This window comes from Ruditapes philippinarum, unplaced genomic scaffold (genome assembly GCF_026571515.1).
Source record: "Ruditapes philippinarum isolate M1 unplaced genomic scaffold, ASM2657151v2 ctg1989_1_1_1_1, whole genome shotgun sequence".
In the NCBI taxonomy this organism is placed as follows: Eukaryota; Metazoa; Mollusca; class Bivalvia; order Venerida; family Veneridae; genus Ruditapes; species Ruditapes philippinarum.
The window spans coordinates 226,397-245,821 of record NW_026861408.1 but is presented as its reverse complement, the minus strand read 5'-3'; the positions used below and the strand labels follow the sequence as shown (position 1 = coordinate 245,821).

At 34.0% G+C, this 19,425-nt stretch overlaps 1 protein-coding gene across 2 annotated transcripts; it reads left to right on the top strand.

Annotated features, from left to right (window-relative positions):
• Nucleotides 1-74: 74 nt before the first annotated feature.
• On the top strand, nt 75-16,678 carry LOC132715534 (uncharacterized). Of its 2 annotated transcripts, none has more exons than XM_060698546.1 (10): nt 75-210; nt 1,370-1,450; nt 3,363-3,560; nt 4,584-4,655; nt 5,225-5,269; nt 7,123-7,206; nt 10,026-10,220; nt 13,081-13,158; nt 13,998-14,141; nt 15,175-16,678. In XM_060698546.1, the coding sequence occupies exons 2-10, from the start codon at nt 1,429-1,431 to the stop codon at nt 15,189-15,191; spliced, it is 855 nt and encodes a 284-aa protein (XP_060554529.1). In that variant the 5' UTR covers nt 75-210; nt 1,370-1,428; the 3' UTR covers nt 15,192-16,678. The 2 variants fall into 2 exon arrangements, with proteins under 2 accessions (XP_060554529.1, XP_060554530.1); XM_060698547.1 differs by lacking the exon at nt 75-210 and adding an exon at nt 1,966-1,991.
• The last annotated feature ends 2,747 nt before the right edge of the window (nt 16,679-19,425 follow it).

Below are 19,425 nucleotides of genomic sequence, written 5' to 3'. Positions count from 1 at the left end.
AATGAGACTTATGTAGAAAAAAGTGTAGCTCGTGTATCCTACATCTATTATATAGATAATTCTATTTACAACTCTCATTCAAATTAAAAATAAACAAACAAAAAATAGTCATTAGTTTAGTCTGTACCTAAACAAATACTAAAAGTAGGAAAACCACAAATCAATGAATCATTTGGTATTTTGTGGTAAACTCCACCGCAAAGTAGATTTGTAAGTATGATGAGATTTGTTTTGTTTTGTTGAAATGCTAGATTGTACATTTTTTGTGACTGACTGTAAAATTATCACGAAATTTCTAAAACTTAATTTAGATGCATTTTATTTTTAATGAAGTTTTATGACTACAGTATAGTATAGGCCTACATGCAGTTCAATTTTAAGCCAATCTTCAGAAGTTCTGACCACTAGCTTGATACAGAAATGTACTACAAATTGATGCGAAACGATACTCTGGGGTCTAATCCGGGAAATTGACATGAATTGTCAAAAATGTGAAATTTATGAAAAATATTACCCTTTTATATAAAAGTTTTATTATAAATATCTACCTGTTGCCCTAGATAATAATTAATATTGTAAACATATGATAATGAGTAATACATTTTGATTTTTTGAGCGCACAGGTGTTCGGTGCGTAGATTGGACCCATTTCGCAAAAAAAAAAAAGTATAGAATAAACTAGTCCAACTAATTGTATTGCGCGACGAGATATTGTGCTATTTTCGTGTCTGGGCAATATCTCGCCTCTACGTTAAAGCGAGATTCTGCCCCAGAACGAAAATATCTCAGAATCAAGCTTTGGCACGTCAATATATTTTGACTAAGAATAAACCAAAATAGATCCCTGGAACATAGATCTAACAGGAGTATAAATGAGTAAGCCAGTTGGTAAATGCAGACCAGAAAATCATCAGGTTCTGTGTCTTTGTCTGGCTGCACATATTTCCTCACTTTCTGATGTATGGCACATGTATCATATTTATATTATGTTCTTACAAGCTAACAGAGATAGCTCAGTTAGTTAGACCACTGACTGTCACTCATGAGGTTCCGGGTTCAATCCAGGGTAACACCCTTGGGATTTTTCAGAAACACTATCAGTGCTTCCCATCTACCTAGAGGTATACTGGTACGAAACCCAGGTTATCCTCGCATGTATCAGTGCTATACACTGGGCATGTAAAAGAACCAAGGGATCTATTCAATAAGAGCTAGGGACTGGTTCCCGGATTCCCTTGTATCTCATTAGCTGTCTCTAGGTGAGGAACCTATTTTAGATATACATTGGTATCTGATATGACTTAAAGCATTAAATTTTCTTCTTGATAATACGAAAATTCACCATTTGACAATATTATTGATATTACAGAATGTTTGCTAGAGGCCTATAGAGGAATTATAATTGCAAGTGAACATAACAGAGTAAATATGTCTTTCACAACAGATGAAGGTAAGAATTACTACAATAATGTATGAAATGATTAACCCTTAACCTTAAATGGACTTGCCTAGCTTCAATTTATTGGGACTGTCCATAAAAATATCAGTTTTTGGTATAAATACAAATATTGTCAGCTATATTCAGTCATGGTCCCCAGAATTCACAAGTGAGAAACATGCGCAGCCTCCCACCAGGACTCGAACCAGGCACCCTTGGAATACCGTTCTGCTGCTGCTCTACCTGCTGAAGTATTTGGCCAATTACACATCTTTTCCCTTTAAATAGTGAACAGTTCTGAACCGTGACACTACAATTGAAACTTTAGTGGTTTACAATAAATATTGAATTTTCAGTTTTTTCAAGTGTAAGTCATATTTCATTATATACACATATGTAAGTCATTGGCTGTCTTTACATGTATTTCAGAATGATCTTTTCTTGGCATTTTTGATACAATGCCTTGTCAATTTAGTATATTGCTTCATAAGAAAGAATTAATCAGCAAATTGTTTTCATTATTACAGCTGTCAGTTTGGAACATTAATCAGTAGTAAGCACTGTTACGCCAAGCAAATACGTCTTGCTCAACATGACCTCTGCATTTCTAGCTATTGCTTTTCATAATGTAATAGTGATATCCATGTTTTTTAAAACAGTTTTTGGGCTCAAAATAGGACCCCAATCACAAGATTTAAAATAAGAAATATCTTCTTTTTTTCTAAATTGTTAAATAAAAATTCACAAGTTTCAAATCGTAGAGGGTTGACAATTTTCTTGGGAAGTAAAATTGTCTTTCTCTACATGACCTTTGCATGTCTCAGCTACACAACATTTCTCTGTTCATGTTCTATCAATGGAATATAAGTAATAGTTATAGTATATGAAACTAGTTAGCTAATAATGAGGATATAACACTGGCCTTGACATTTTTCTTGGCAGAAACATCCATTGATGTCACCCAGCCAGTGTTATACTCATGCAACTGATAAGTTTCATATTATAACTGCTTTATCGCAATTTCATAATTTTTTGTTACAGAAATCAAAAAATTTCTATGTTTAGTGCTTTTCCCTTTCCCTTTTGTTTCTAAATGTAAACCCTAGAAAAAAAAATAACCAATACCAGCTAATTAATCTATGTTATTCATTACTGGGAATGTGTGATACATGTATGCCGCCCAATTCAAACCTCTTTAAAAACTACACTGAAAAGAACTCAATGGTTATAAATCAGTTGAGTTTATTCCTTTACTTGAAAATCTACAAAAGCTTACTGATAAACTACTTGTTAAACTTCTTTTATAGAAACTTCTTGGTATATATGTACTAGGTTTCTTTTTCTTCTGACTTGATTGAACTACATTTTACTTTGTATTTTTGTTCCCCCTTGTATTCTATGTTTTATTGTATGCCAAATTTTGCTTATAAATGTTATATTAAAGAGCAGTGCATCTATATTTATTTTCTGAAATTTCACAATATGTAAGATCTATTACATTTATATATACAGTAAGTTATTAAGTTACTGTAGTAAGTTTGAATTCTAAGAACAGTATGTGTTTCTCTCCACCACATTTGCATGTGGATCTGATTGAAATTACACAAGAAATCCCACAGGATTGCTACATTAGGTTTTAACTTTAAAATTAATGATTTAAATGATTTTCTTAATTGTCACACAAGGAAAGTAACTCTTGCAGCTGCTTTAAAAAACAATTCTGCCTACCCCTGGCCTGGAAGTTGATGTTAAGTAACTACATGTCATGTATTATTTAAATTACAAGTCATTCTGACAGCATTTAAAATATTAGGAATTGGGAACATGTAGGCCTTTCCTTAGTTAAGATTGATTGCAGAATTTGTTTTTTTCTGAAAGCTAGATCTGTATGTGACATCTAAAATACTTCTGTATCTTACTGCAGATGTTATCGGAGTGATTTATACAGAATTGTTAGATCGGTCAGTGCCATGTTATGCGTCAGATATATGTGATAAAGTCCGTGGATTGAGACATAAACAGGAAACTGTAACTAGACTGCTACAGGCCATGTGTGACAATGAAATGGTAGTAAAAGTGAATAAAATGTACATATTGAAGGAGAAAATGACATCTGATACAGGTTTGTTAGTAAATGATATAGTCATTGCAAATTTATCAGTATAACTTGAAAAAAGGAGATACAATGTATATGAAGAAGTATCAAAACATAACCTCTTTCGTACAATTCCCTGTGTATTTTTAGCTCATCAGGACGGAAGGTTCAAGGTTCAGGGTGAGCTGTTAGTATGGTAGGGGGCATGATTCGGCATCTTTTGTCTTGCATCAGTATTAAATGTTCATTTCTCTTAAACTCTTCAAATTTGGTGTGCAACATCTTTGTATTAGTTAAACTGGGCATTTTGCTTTGTTTCACCTACATAATTTTCTTACACATACTATTTAGTAAATTTAAAAACTCTGTAAAATTAAGTTGTTTCCGTAATTTTAAGGTCGATTATAGAAAGAGTTGTAATATGAAATGTTTCTGTAAACACATATGAAAACTGTACATAAACAGAATAAATTGCTCCAGAACAAAATATTATGCGGCTATCTGAAGTACATGACATTGTATAAAAAATAATAAGAAAACTAAATAAAAGACTCCAGGTTGCTGACTTGATTTAATGTCTAACTTAAAGCTGCATGCCTCCAGATGAGCCAAAATATTTTAAGAATTAAGAAAAGTAAACAGGTTAAAGATTAAAGTGATACTTTCTATCTTATATGCAATTAATGACTGTTTTTTGCAGTATTTATCTGATAAATTTTATCACCATATTTCTAATGGTTAATAATGAAGTAGGGCCTATTTTTGCATATTTTGACTTCTTTTTGGTAATTTACATGGATTATAAGTGCTGATTACAATGGGTCAATTACTTTCTTTGTTCATTTCACAATATTTTACTTTAAGATACATTTTCAACATTTTCATGAAAATTAGAATGAATCTGGAGGCGTGCTGCTTTAAATATTAAAATAAAACTGAATTCACCATTCTCGAACTTTAATCTAAAGGTCGTAAATCAAAACAACAAACCAGTTTATTGGTTTCTATATATAAGAAGAGGTTTATCACTAGGGGCCATTTCCATTTCAGATGAAAATCTTTCCAGTTTGACCTGTGATGGTCCAACTTATGGGACTACATGTTCTAGTAACCAAATGACAGGTACGGTTCTTAATTGGTTCTTGGGTACTTTTAAACAAAAGAAGAACCCAATAAATTTCCTTGCGAGGACGTCTGTTTATCCAAGCTAACATTTGTGGTAATAGGGACAATAATAAGTAACTGTACTTTTTTTAATGGCACATGGCTGACATATTCCCTGGGGGGTTATAACTGGAAAATGACTTTTGTATTGCTTGAAATACTTTGAAAATTTTGCTTGTTATTACTTATACAGTAATACTTTTAAAGATTTTTTAAAGGGGGCAGAAGCCTAGTGGTTAAGGTATCTGCCACTTAAGCCAGGGATCAAAGGTTTGAACCCTACTGGAGTCACAGTTATTTTTCCTCATATGCCATATCATTATGGCACCAGAACTGATTAAGTTCCAGAAAACGAACTCAAGAATTGTTCAGATATTAAAGCTGCAAGCTTTCTTCACATTCACCCCTGGAATAAATAATTTAATTATGTTTTATTTTTTACTCAATAAACTCTATATACATACAATGTACTTAAATTTTATTTATGTTAAATTTGAATATGATATAAATATATCTATTATTTTTAGGAGGTGCAAGAGCGATGCCAGTCAATGTTCAAACAGGTGCCATGGGTAGGTTTATATATCGCCAGTATTCTTCTTTTCTTCTTCATTAAGTTCATGGCGATAGAGCTACAAGTGGCGAATTTAGCTTAAAGACTCTGTCACAGTATAAGCTTACCTGCTTGGTCATTTTTCCAAAAATTATTTTAACAAAGAGAGTCTCATTGTTTTATGCAAATGATTAATGTAAATACAATAATAAATGAGGGTTGATCGCAAAACTGTTGTCAGTCTTTCTTTATTTCATATAAGTTACTGCAGTTTTGCGGGGTCAACCCTTGAGACTGTCATGTAAAAAGAATGAAAAAAATCATAAATGAAATTATTACATTGATATATTAGTTGGGTTAGGTGAAGGTTTTCATGTGTGTGAGCCACTTGCTTTCTTAGAAATTTACTAACATTGCTCATTTAGTTTAGGTACTTTGGTACGATTTTTGTCATATTAGAAACAATTACTTTGCAGAATTTAGAATTTTATTTTTCTAGTATTCTGCTGATGACTAACAGCCAAATATCAAATATAGCTTTATTGGCCAAACTTCACAGAAATGATCCTTAGTGGACTTTGACCAGACTTCAAAGAAATGATTTTTATTGGAATTTTTATTAGACTTCAAAGTACTGATTCTTAGTGAAATAAATGAAATTTGACCAAACATCACAGATTCATTCTCAATGAATTATTAAAGAGTGAGTGTCGCATGTTCACATCAGCATAAAACCCCATTTAGAATAGGAATGGAATATATGTAGTACTTGATCTACCAATCAACTTGAATATATAAAATATGAGACCATTCAGATGACACCCTTTCAGTTTAGCATAAGTAGGAGTGTTTTAGGTCTTAAAACCTTCATTTTGTGTCTTTGAAAATTCTGTCCTCAAATTCACTTGAAATTGTAACAAATGATTGAATCAGTAAGAATCTATTAGTTTTAAAAAAGACTGGTACCTACGAGCATGTTTCAGACTGACACCTACAGGTATGTTTCCTACTGGTACCTATGAGTATATTTTCGACTGGTACCAACAGGTTTGTTTCTGACTGGTACCTATGAATATGTTTCAGACTGGTACCTACGAGTATGTTTTCGACTGGTACCTATGAGTATGTTTTGGACTGGTACCTACGAGTATGTTTCAGACTGGTACCTGCGAGTATGTTTCAGACTGGTACCTATTAGTATGTTTCAGACTGGTACCTACAGGTATGTTTCAGACTGGTACCTACAGGTATGTTTCAGACTGGTACCTATTAGAATGTTTTGGACTGGTACCTACGAGTTTGTTTCAGACTGGTACCTACAGGTATGTTTCAGACTGGTATCTACAGGTATGTTTCATACTTGTACCTACAGGTATGTTTCAGACTGGTACCTACAGGTATGTTTCAGTCTGGTACCTACAGGTATGTTTCAGACTGGTACCTATAGGTATGTCACAGACTGGTACCTACAGGTATGTTTCAGACTGGTACCTACGGGTATGTTTCAGACTGGTACCATACAGGTATGTTTCAGACTGGTACCATACACAGGTATGTTTCAGACTGGTACCTACAGGTATGTTTTCAGACTGGTACCTACAGGTATGTTTCAGACTGGTAGGCTACGGGTATGTTTCAGACTGGTACCTACGAGTGTGTTTCAGACTGGTACCTACAGGTATGTTTCAGACTGGTACCTATAAATTTGTTTCAGACTGGTACCTACGGGTATCTTTCAGACTGGTACCTACGGGTATGTTTCAAACTGGTATGTAGAAGTATGTTTCAGGCTGGTACCTATAAGTATGTTTTAGACTGGTATCTACAGGTATGTTTCTGACTGTTACCTACGGATATGTTTCTGTATTTCAGTGCCCGTACAGCAATCTACAGTCCAAAGGTCTAGTGTATCTACTGTCGCCACATGTGATAATAGAAATGTTGAAGATTACGCTAGTAAGATTTTTAATAGCACTTGAAATTTTTTATTTAATTTAACTCCTATGTCTATAACATTATTCAATGGCATTCATTGTACATAAATGCTTGACAATAAGTACTAAAATATCAGCCATAAAATAAAAACAATGCTGAAATAAATAAATCAAAGATGCGATTAAAAAGCATGAGTTCATTAAATAAAAAATAGTGTTTATGTTAAATAAAATTCATATGAAATGGGGCAGTTGATAAATGTTATTGGCCATATATTTACACTATTGGAATAACATTATGAATATACTACATGTAAGGAAAATAATATAGTAATTTTCTACATCATTTTCTTACTGCAATCAAGTTGAAAATTTCATAAGCTTCTTTTACCTCATATAAACGTGTTTTGACAGCTTTTTTGCCCCCCCCCCCCCCCCCCCCCTTTGGAGACCTCAAACAGTGAAAAAATTTCCTATTGTTGACGCTGCCCCCCCCCCCCCCCCCACCAACGCCATCAAAAAAAGGTACATCAGGGGAGGGGGATGTGCCCCCTTCTGTTTTGGAGGTTTGAAGGGGGATGGTTGTCCCCCTCATCGCCAAGAAAATTTTGGACATGTGAAAGGCAAAAAATGGCCTCAGGTCAATATCAGGATAACTAGTAACTGATGCTGAAAAGCCTTTTACTCTATCTCAATTCATTGAGAAGTTGTAGCACTTTGAAATCAGTTTTGATGGAAAAAACAATGCAAAATAGTAATTTTTCGCAATTTTGAGATGTCCCCCGGTACTATGGTAACAAGAAATTTACGAATGAGCATGCTGTTACAGAGGTTATGGTCCAGTCAAAATTAGTGCCAATTGTCATCAGTATTATAGCATTTTTCATAGTTGCACAGCAGTTTGAACTTGTAACAGGAGGCTTTTCAATTAAAACGGCCATTTTTCACAATATGCTCATGGGGTAAAAGGTTAATAAAAATTGTGCTTAAGAGAAATGTTAGGTTTTTAGTTCCATTTGCAGAAAAAAAAGATGTACTATTGTCATGGCCTACTTATTCCCATCTGCAATAGTTGACCATTTTGGTGACGTTTTTTTGTTTCTGGTCATTAATTAAAGGACCTTTATGCCACAGAAATGCTTTTGTTTTTATTTCTCTGAAGCTTTTTAATTTTGGTGTACTTTCAAGTACCGGTATCCAAAAAGTCACTCATTGACCAATTTTTGATACCTGCACCATCTTTATCATCTGTTCCTTTTGGTAATAAGTACAGTAATAGTGAATAGCTGTCAAAATACTATTCTGTTTACAATTTGCTACATTTATGACAAAGTATTTCACATTTATCGCTACTTTCTCCAGGTAACAAGTATCTAACATTCTCTAATACCAATATTTAAACATAATAAAATTCATGTTTGTCCTGTAAAAATTTTATTTGTTTCTGAAGCATACATGTAATGTGCCTTTGACTTCAGTACTAATAAAGCTATTGCATTTAAACATTATTATGTTGATGCATCTTAATGAGGTCTTACTGCTACACTTACATTCAGGTCAAAAGGTCAGAGTTTATTATGGACTGGATCATTGTTATGAATTACTTTCTTTGTCCTCATTAAGGATTTAATTAAAGGGAACAAAGATAGCTTATGGTTTAAAAGGCCTATGAAATCTTCCTTGTTACTGGCTACTCAATCAGAGGAAAGATCAAGTACATTGTGTATTTGAGTACTGAATTCGGTTCTCATTGTCATCCCTAATAATAACAAAACATAAAATTGGCCATTTAAGATAAGTACATTTACTTTTGAACTTCAAACTTTGTAAGTAGATGCCTCCTAATGAGTTCTACCAGCTACACCCATTTACAGACAGAAGGTCAAAGGTTAAAGTCACAGGGACCTGTAATAACAAAACATTAAACTGGCTATTAACCCTTAAAATGCTGGAACCAAAAGCATTAAGCCTTTGCCACCAGTAAAGAGCAAGGCCAGCCTGCACGTCCGTGCAGTCTGACCAGAGTCTATACTGTTGGCTGACAAACTATAGATATTCAAATTGATAATGGACAGTCCCAAAAATGGAAGTGGGACAAGTCCATTTAAAATATTCAGCATGTTAAGGGTTAAGTCTAAGTGCGTTAATGTGGGAACTTACAACATTGTATGTGTGTACCTTTAACAAATCTGTATCTTCCACATCCATTTCCAGAATCAAAGAGACCTGAAATAATGAAACATAAAACTGGCCATAAAATCAGCTTTATGGTTTCTGGGTGATAACTAGAGTTAGGAATAAGGAATTCATACTAAAATTGGTATGCAGAAAGTTCTGTCTTGGATTGCTTTTGGGCCCCCAAGGGTCAAGGAAGTTGTAACTGTTATTTAAAGAAAGGTTTCTGGACAATAACTAGAGTTAGGAATGAGTCATTGCAATTAAACTTAGTATATTAAGCAAGCTTATGTAGAGACCTTGCTTAGGATTGTTTTTTGGCCCCTAGGGTCATGGTCTTTGTAATTAATTTCTGGATGACAAATAGAGTAAGGAATGTGATAAAGTTAACAAACATTGTATAATATAGCAAGCTTATGTGGAGACCTTGCTTAGGGTTATTTTTGAGCCCCCCAGAAGAATGATTTCTTACTGATAACTAGATTAAGAATTGAAATGAGGCTATTGATTGTGATGACTTTTTAAACATGAATGTTACTTTATCGTAATGATATACTGGTTGAGGTAAAATTTGACTTCAGACTACCTTCATGTAGTAATGGTGGTGGCTGGGGGTATGAATCACCTTTACTGATAGCTTTAGCTTTTGTAAATTTGTTTTTTCAGATTTATTTAGTAGAATTATAGAATTTCTGAAAACTCGTTCTAATGCTACAAAGGCTAAGGATATAGCACAGGGTACAGGGTTAGGAAAATCCAGAGGTGATGTGAATAGATACTTGTATTTTCTTAAAGAAAACAAAATTTTAGAAGATAATGGTAGAGCGGAATGGACATATGTTCAGGGTGTTACAATTACCGGTTAGTTTTTAGCTCACCTGTCACAAAGTGACAGGGTGAGCTTTTGTGATCGCTTTTCGTCCGGCGTCCGTCCGGCGTCTGTCCGTCCGTAAACTTGATTTAAATGACATCTCCTCATAAACCACTGAGCCAATTTCATCCAAACTTCACAGGAATGTTCCTTTGGTGGTCACCTTTAAAAATTGTTCAAAGAATTTAATTCCATGCAGAACTCTGGTTGCCATAGATAGATAGATTTAGATTTATTTCGGCAAAGGAAGCATATACATAGTTGACAATATAACATAGGATAAAATAATAAGCATTATTAAATACTATATCACATACGAGTAAAACTATGACATGCTCACCAAAACCAAGGATAACACAAAAAAGGGCAAACAAGCTCTTATTTCCATTGTGGTCCTTTTTATTGGCGGCATGACATAGAGAGGCAAACCTCAATATAATCATGTTTAAAAATACTAATAAATCATAAAAATGTATATCACAGTCAAATCTTGAGTTAATGATACTCCTGTTTACAGCTAGGATTTAAAACACATTACTAAAATTGTAAAAAGATAAATGGCAGACAAATGGCAGCCAATGCAACCAAAAGAAAAAACTTTAAATATCTTCTTTTAAAAAACCATAAGAGCTAGAGCTTAGATATTTGGCATGAAACATCTTCTAGTGAGTGTCTACCAAGTTTGTTCAAATAAAAGCCCTGGGGTCAAAATTGGCCCCGCCCCTGGGGGTCATTGATTTTCCCTATATGCATATAGTAAAAACTTAAAAAATCTTCTTTTAAAGAACCCAAAGAGCTAGAGCTAAGATATTAAGCATGAAACATCTTTTAGTGAGTGTCTACCAAGTTTGTTCAAATTAAAGCCCTGGGGTCAAAATTGGCCCCGCCCCGGGGGTCATTGATTTTCCCTATATGCATATAGTAAAAACTTAAAAAAATTTCTCTTAAAGAACCCAAAGAGCTAGAGCTAAGATATTAAGCATGAAACATCTTCTAGTGAGTGTCTACCAAGTTTGTTCAAATTAAAGCCCTGGGGTCAAAATTGACCCCGCCCCAGGGGGTCATAGATTTTCCCTATATGCATATAGTAAAAACTTAAAAAAATTTCTCTTAAAGAACCCAAAGAGCTAGAGCTAAAATATTAAGCATGAAACATCTTCTTGTGAGTGTCTACCAAGTTTGTTCAAATTAAAGCCCTGGGGTCAAAATTGGCCCGCCCCGGGGGTCATTGATTTTCCCTATATGCTGTGGTAAAAACTTAAAAAAATCTTTAAAAGAACCATAAGAGCTAGAGCTTAGATATTTGGCATGAAACATCTTCTAGTGAATGTCTACCAAGTTTGTTCAAATGAAAGCCCTGGGGTCAAAATTGACCCTGCCCCAGGGGGTCATAGATTTTCCCTATATGCATATAGTAAAAACTTAAAAAATCTTCTTTTAAAGAACCCAAAGAGCTAGAGCTAAGATATATAGCATGAAACATGTTCTAATGAGTGTCTACCAAGTTTGTTCAAATAAAAGCTCTGGGGTCAAAATTGGCCCCGCCCCAGGGGGTCATTGATTTTCCCTATATGCATTTAGTAAAAACTTAAAAAATCTTCTTTTACAGAACTCAAAAAGCTAGAGCTAAGATATTTAGCATGAAACATGTTCTAATGGGTGTCTACCAAGTATGTTCAAATAAAAGCCCTGGGGTCAAAACTGGCCCAGCCTGGGGGGGGGGGGGGTCATTGATTTTCCTTATATGTGTATAGCAAAAACTTAAAAAAATCTTCTTTGGAAAAACCCAAATAGCTAGAGTTTAGATATTAAGCATGAAACATCTTTAAGTAAATATCTACAAAGTTTGTGTTAAAATAAAACGCCCGGGGGTCAAAACTGGCCCTGCCCCAGGGGTGACATTGTTTTTAACTATATGTGTATAGTAAAAACTTTAAAAATCTTCTTTTAAAAAAGCCAATGAGCTAGAACTTAGATGTTTAGCATGAAACATCTTCTTATGGGTGTCTACCAAGTCTGTTCAAATAAAAAAATTAAAAGCCCTTGGGTAAAAATTGGCCCGGGGGTGGGGGGCCTATATACAGGTGAGCGACCTCAGGGCCATCATGGCCCTCTTGTTTAGTGTTTTTTCCTCTCATTATTTGCAGTTTATACTTCAAAGTATGTATGTTTTATAAGATATTAAGTAAATTTATACCCCAGAAAACATTGCTAATGGACCTACTCTGGTATTAAGAATATTTAGGATTTTTCCAGTGTCAATTATCAACTTTGAGATATCAAGATGAAAATTTGGAGTTGGTTAGCTTACAGTTTAGAGGCTGGTCAGGTGTACAGACGTATAAATTGGTCTGGCTTTAAGCTTTTTACACAGGTTAATCTCTTTTTGTCCAGGAGGTCAAAGGTGTGAAACATCCATTTAAGTCTCATACATATATATTTCTAGAGACAGGCATGCATATAAATGTACCAAGCAACAAACAAATTCTTTATGGTAAAGGTCCTGTTTATCATAGTGTCACCCCTACTGAAAGGGCCAGCCAATTCTAACTTATGAGACACCTTTTGTATGCATACCATGTACCTCCCAACTCCAACCACTATGCCAGGCGCCAGGTGGATAGAAATCGGTAACCATTCATTTTAACTACCTCACTGCTCACGAAACAGCTATTTTGGAACGAGTCCCATGAGAAATATTCATTCTTAAATTAATGCTCCCTGTTGGGCTCGAACCTGCAACCTTTCGATCCGAAGGCAGACGCCTTCAACACTAGGCCAATGGTACCGGTTATTATGATTGTCACTGTTTGCTTAGCAATTATTAAATTACATTTTCCTGATTTTAAGATGATGATCTCAAAATTTATGCTGCTCAATTGGCCAAAAAACCAGGTGGTAAACCAAAAGGAAATCCTTCACAAATAGGTCAGTTATAACTTTATACACTTGAATTTTTTTCATTTATTTTATATTTCTAAATATTGTAGCAAAATTTTGCTTTCTTAGACTTTTTTAGACAATTTTCTGAGAAAATAAGAGTAAATCAGGATATGACATCTGAAAGCATGAACAAAAGGTATTTTTTTTCAAAGAAGTATTTATTATTTAATATCCTGAATAAACTGTTAAATGAGGTGGTTAATGGTGGTGGTGATATTGGCAGTTTTCACTGCGGATCATGACAGAAAGCCAAATTGAATTTACCAGAGCACAGTTCAGCCACCACACTGTTCCTGGGCAAGCTGTCAAGCAGTTTATCAGTACTAGTTGCCTTCGCTTTCGCAAGGAATCGAAACTTCTGTACATGCCAGAGCAGAGGTATAGTGCGAATGACAATAGAAAGGATTTCATGATCACAGCAAAAGTGACCTGCACCGTCCGGGAATCAAAACCGGGCCCACAGATTCACAGTCCAATTCTCCACCTATTGAGCCAACCGGACAACTCTGATGCGGTTTATAAGGATTGGTTGTTGGTTCAAGCTTTTTTAGGATCACAGAAATGAGCCGTGTCATGACAAAACCAACATAGTGGGTTTGCGACCAGCATGGATCCAGACCAGCCTGCGCATCTGCGCAGTCTGATCAGGATCCATGCTGTTCACTTACCAATTCTATCACAAGTAGAGAAACTGATAGCGAACAGCATGGATCCTGATCAGACTGCGCGGATGCGCAGGCTGGTCTGGATCCATGCTGGTCGCAAACCCACTATGTTGGTTTTGTTGTGAAGAGGCTCATTAATGTTTTTGAATATATCAACAGAGTCATCAAATGGAAGATGTGATTGTAGGAATGCCGGGCCAGGCTGTCAACACATTACAAACAACTTTGTGCAGAACAACCACGTTCACCACCATCATATACAAATAGGCGAATATAACAGAATGCTAAACGATTTACCCCCAGGTATGTTATGTAGGATATAGGATTACATATATTTGATTCCCTTTGTTAGTTAATATAAGTTTCAATTTACCTTGTAAACATAATACATGTACATGTATTAACCACAAGGGATTGGTGCCAAAAGGTTGTAACTCATATAAAATAAAGAAGGAGTTAAGACCCTTTCACACCAAGCTGTCAGTATGTTTGATTGGCACAATCAGAAAACCTCAAATTGATAAGTTTATATAGTGACTTCCCGGGTTTCCTGGCAAAGATTCAGGTGACAGATGATCCTCTGAGCATTGTTTTAAGCACATAGAGGCACCCGATTAAAACCACCCACCTCCTGTAACCTGGCTGGATGGCTTTCTTACATAAAAAGTGTCCAATGTCCCTGGCCAATTTGAACGCACAATGGTGAAACAAAGAAATTTAAAATCATTGACCTTAACCAATTAGTGATTGGAGTTCCATATTCTTATAGATTAAGCAATAAAAGCAAAACCTTGAATTGTTTTGTATGATATAGTAATTAATAGAGTTAGTTGATGCCGTTTAAATTGTTGAAATATTTTTCCTTCAAATTACGATATACTTCGGAAAAAGAGCTGTTTGTTTTGTTGGCTTTTATGTCTCATGGGCATTGTAAAGGTCATGGGTCAACTTTCAAGTTTAAGAAAGTTACATGTATGTGCTTTTATAATTATGCAAACAAATATATTGTCTTAAAAGTATTAGATTGTGTATATTTTCTTTCTCTTCTGACGAAAAAGCCATCATTTGTGCCATTTACAACAATAAATTTGCTGTCTGTCTTGACTGCGTACTTTTGTGTCTGACCTTTTGAATTTGCCATCGAGCATATTTTGCCCCGCCGAAGCAGAGCTCTTGTTGTACTGTAGTGTTCTAACCTCAAAGGCCACTTTGAAACACATATTAAAATGTACTGACTATAGGGTTTCTACAGTGTACTTTTTACATTTGCATTCATTATGTGAATGAATTCTGGAAAGGGTCTGAACTTAATATTCTTATTCTTTTTCCATTACAGGTGAACCACCGTCTTAGATGCAGTCACAAATTATTAAAGAAGTACATGTATATTGAAAGAAAAATTAATTTTAAAACATAGAGTGGCTTTCCTACACTCTCTGGCCTTGTTATGATGTAACTCTAGGCTAAGATTTTGAATGCATCTCCATTTCTTGTAAAAATATCTGGTAAAAAAGTGATCCTTGGGAAGCATTAAAAACAGCAAAATAACATGAAAATTGCAAACTCGCATGAGGGATAATAAAAAAGTGCAACATCCCTCACATCCCCTAGCACCGGCTTGAGTGGTACTCAATTCTTAACACTTAAAAGTGCTTGACTCAGTGATCTGAAGGACCAAAAAATATAACGACACTGAAGTGAAGTATGGGGCAACTTTTTACAGCTGCCACACAGCACTTGACACCTGCTGTTGTGATGTATAGATATCTATATAAATATCCCTATAAACCACAGATGATATTATCTTGGAATCTTCACATGTGTCTTTGAGGACATACTTTAAAGTCTCTGACCAAGGTAAATAACTCCAGTAAAGATTTTGAACTGCTAAAGTTCAGAAGTCAGATGTGTACAACTTCCATTTATGGGACTGCCAGTAATCAATTCAAGGGATCTCAAGATCAGAATTTTAAGATGGTCATTCATCAGTATAGAGCCTAGTCGGACTGCAAGGATGTGCAGGTTAGCCTGACTCTATACAAGAGGCTCACACTTATCACTTTTGATTCCAGCATTAGAAGAGAACTACATGTTAATCCCTTTGTGAAACATAAAAAAAATATCCTGATGAGAGATCCATGCCCACAGCTACTATATAGGTATTGATGTAAAATTTCAGATAGGGTCATAATTGTAGGTCAAGAAGTGTAACTCTTGTAGTAATATGGATTTTTTACTATATTGTCCCCCTTAGTATACATTAAAAAATTTGTACATAGTAATTGTTTTACTGGCATTGAGAATAGCCGAGCATGGAGGTTGTAAGACAGCTCTTGTAATTTATAAAATCATTGTGATAGTAGTTCTGTGAATGATAATAATAATAATTGATCAACTTTGATGTGACTTAAAATTTTTAAACAAAAATTTGATGTTGGATTGATATATTTTATTAGAAATTTTTCCATCTTAATTCTTGTATTTCTTTTAGTTTTTTAATAGATTAAAACATGAAAAACTGACATATACCTATGCTCATCTTTGGTCTAGATATACTGTATCAAAGTATCTACAGAGGTTAGCAAAGCTTTTTTCACCACCACGATTTTGGGTGGAGGAGGGAGGGGCGTAGTATTCATATGCCATTGTCCAGCTGTCTGGTAGTGCACCCATAACCTGACAAGACAGTGGAATGTTGGTGCATCCTTGTCCTCTAGTTTCAGTTTACTTGAATGGTTGTTTTTTTAATTAATTAAATAGGTAAAAAAAATATCATTTCATTGCCTATTGCATCAGTGTAAATTCAGGCATGTTTACACATGTTTATTTTCCCACTTGAAAAATTACATGTATAGGGATGTTGCAGGTTGGTTTTTATTCTCCATGTAAATGTTTTCACCTTTTACCTGACTAATTTTATGTGATGGATTTAACCATTTTCCATATAATATTTGGTTTGTCTGGAGGCATGCAGCTTTAAAGAAAAACATAATCAACTCTTTCTACTTAAAGTCTTCCCTAAAATTTTCTCGAGTTTATTTTCTTTTAAATAATTTACCTGTGCTGCTTTGATATAGTGCTAAAGTCTGTGATAATTTTTGTTTTCATATACATGTACAATGTTCATACATAAAGAGCTCACCTGTGTTATAATTAAGGTTTAAAATTGATTAAGTTAAGGTATTGTTTGATTGAACCCTATGTTTTTATATTGAACTTTTTCAATGGACAATTGTCACTTTTATTATCTTTATTTTTATGTTTACATCTGCTGCAAATTTATTTAATAATCTTTGATTTATTTAATTCATAAAAATGAGTTGTGCATGCAGTATTTTGTAAATTTGTTATTAAGACTTTTGCATATAATTGTTGTTGGCCATATAATCCTTGCCAAGCAGATAGGGTTATATAAGCTTCCAACTTTGTTTTTCAACCTGGCCATACAACCTGTCAAGAATATTTAATGTTGCCATAATGATTTTTTTACAAAGTGTCAATCACTTCTTATTTATGTTTTATAACTTTGTGTAATTTTTTGCCAATAATCAAAATGTTTGCTTTTTTCTAGATGATGAGTTTTATTTTGTTTGTATTTAGTTTCTTTATTACAAACATTTTCATCAATGAATACATTTCGTACCCATTTTTGTTTAAACATACATGTATAAAAGCTTGATTGTGGAGATTTCTTGTAGTTCGTTTGAACTTCGTTGGAAGAGTTGTCTGAAACTAACCAGTACTGGTGTCATACGAGAAGGCATGGCCATGACCCCAGTTGGCCTTGAACTTGTAATCTCTTTGTTGAGAGGGAGACACCTTAACCACTAGACCACAGTTCCCAATTTACTTTTTTTGGGATGTGATATTTGCTGCGTGATTATTTTTCTTCTTAATTGAAGGAATTGTTCTCGAGTGTTGAAATTCTGACATTTCATTTTTTTTTTAACATGACCAAACTGTTCGAGATTTATGTTCTATTTTATGTAGGTGTGACATAGACAAATAACTTGAATGCAAAATTTTAGATCATTTGCTCATTCCATTTTTCAGAATATTTATACTATTTTTGACAAATGGCTCAAAATTGAACAGCGTTGCAATGCTTTTCACTCAAATCGGGCTTGAAGAAGAGCATAAGAATACAATTTTTATTTCTTATTTAAGTGCCATAGTTGATCTGTGTAAGAAATTCAAATTTTATGGTTTTGGACCTTGGTAAAGTTCTTTTACACTTACCAGATAACAACTGTTCAATATATTCCCTGGATTATTCATGAACCTTTCATCCAACTTTCTTATGTGTAAAGAAGTTTTTGTTTTGTTTTTAGTGTTGTAACTTAAGTAAACGGTTTCTGATTAAAAGCACAATTAGGTTATTGATTTAAAATAAGTGAATTGTTTACAATGTATATGATTTAGAATAAGTGTGTTGTTTATTTAGTTTAAGATTATTGTTTATTTTGTTTAAGATTTATTGCGTATAAAGTATGTGTATAGTGTATTATATGATTAAGAATAAGTGAATTGTTAATAAAGTTTATGATTAAGGGTGTATTGTTTATACATGTTCAATATTAAGAATGGGTGTATTTGATAATTAAGTTGTGATTAAGGGTGTATTGTTATTACATGCATTAAGTTTATAATTAAGAATGGGTGTATTGTTTATAATGTTAAGTATATGACTAGAACTTTATACATTGTTTTAACATTTTACCAATCTGATACAACTGTATAACAGTTGCTAGTGCATCTTCCATTTAGGTTTTCATTGTTAAATTTAACTGTTTAACAGTGAACATATTGTGTGTTTACCTGTATGTATGTACAGGGTAGCGTTTGCTAGTCAACCTAATGAAATTAAATCTGTCATGAGCAGCTGTGCACTCAACAGATTTAATTGGAATTGAATTAATGCCCATTGACCAAACACTAAATTAATTTGTGGTTGAAATTGTGTTTTGAATCATTGCACCGTGTGATATGCTGATTTAACAGGATAGTTTGTGTGTAACAGTAAAAATATTATCCCGAGGAAAATACTGTAACTACAGTATTTTTACGAGGGATATTGTTTTTGCTCTTACTCACAAAACTATGTGTACTTTATTTTATTACCCAGAACAAAATTAATACTTCATTGGGACACTGTTTCTATTGGTTTTTATATTTCAGATTTTTACTGTGAAAATTTTTAGTCACATGGTACACTTGAATTAACAGTAAGAACAACTCCTATTGGACTATGGGAAATTAACATCACAAAAATAGTGAGGGGTAATAATATTAATGACAATTTAGTACCAATTAAATGAAATAAATGTACCAAAGAATTTGAAAAAAAGGATCTCATTAGACCAAATAATTTAAACACTTAATTTATAATTAAGATGTTGATTTTAATGAAACTGGAACCACACATGAGTAAAGCTCTAGGCCAACTTCTACAGTCTCACACTAACCAGTACAAAGAGGTTATCTAAAGGTCAAGTGGTCTTTGCCAGTACAGCAGAATTTGTGAATAATTTAATGTATTAAAGATTTTTGAGTACATTTATAATTTTTTAACCAATACTTCTGATTC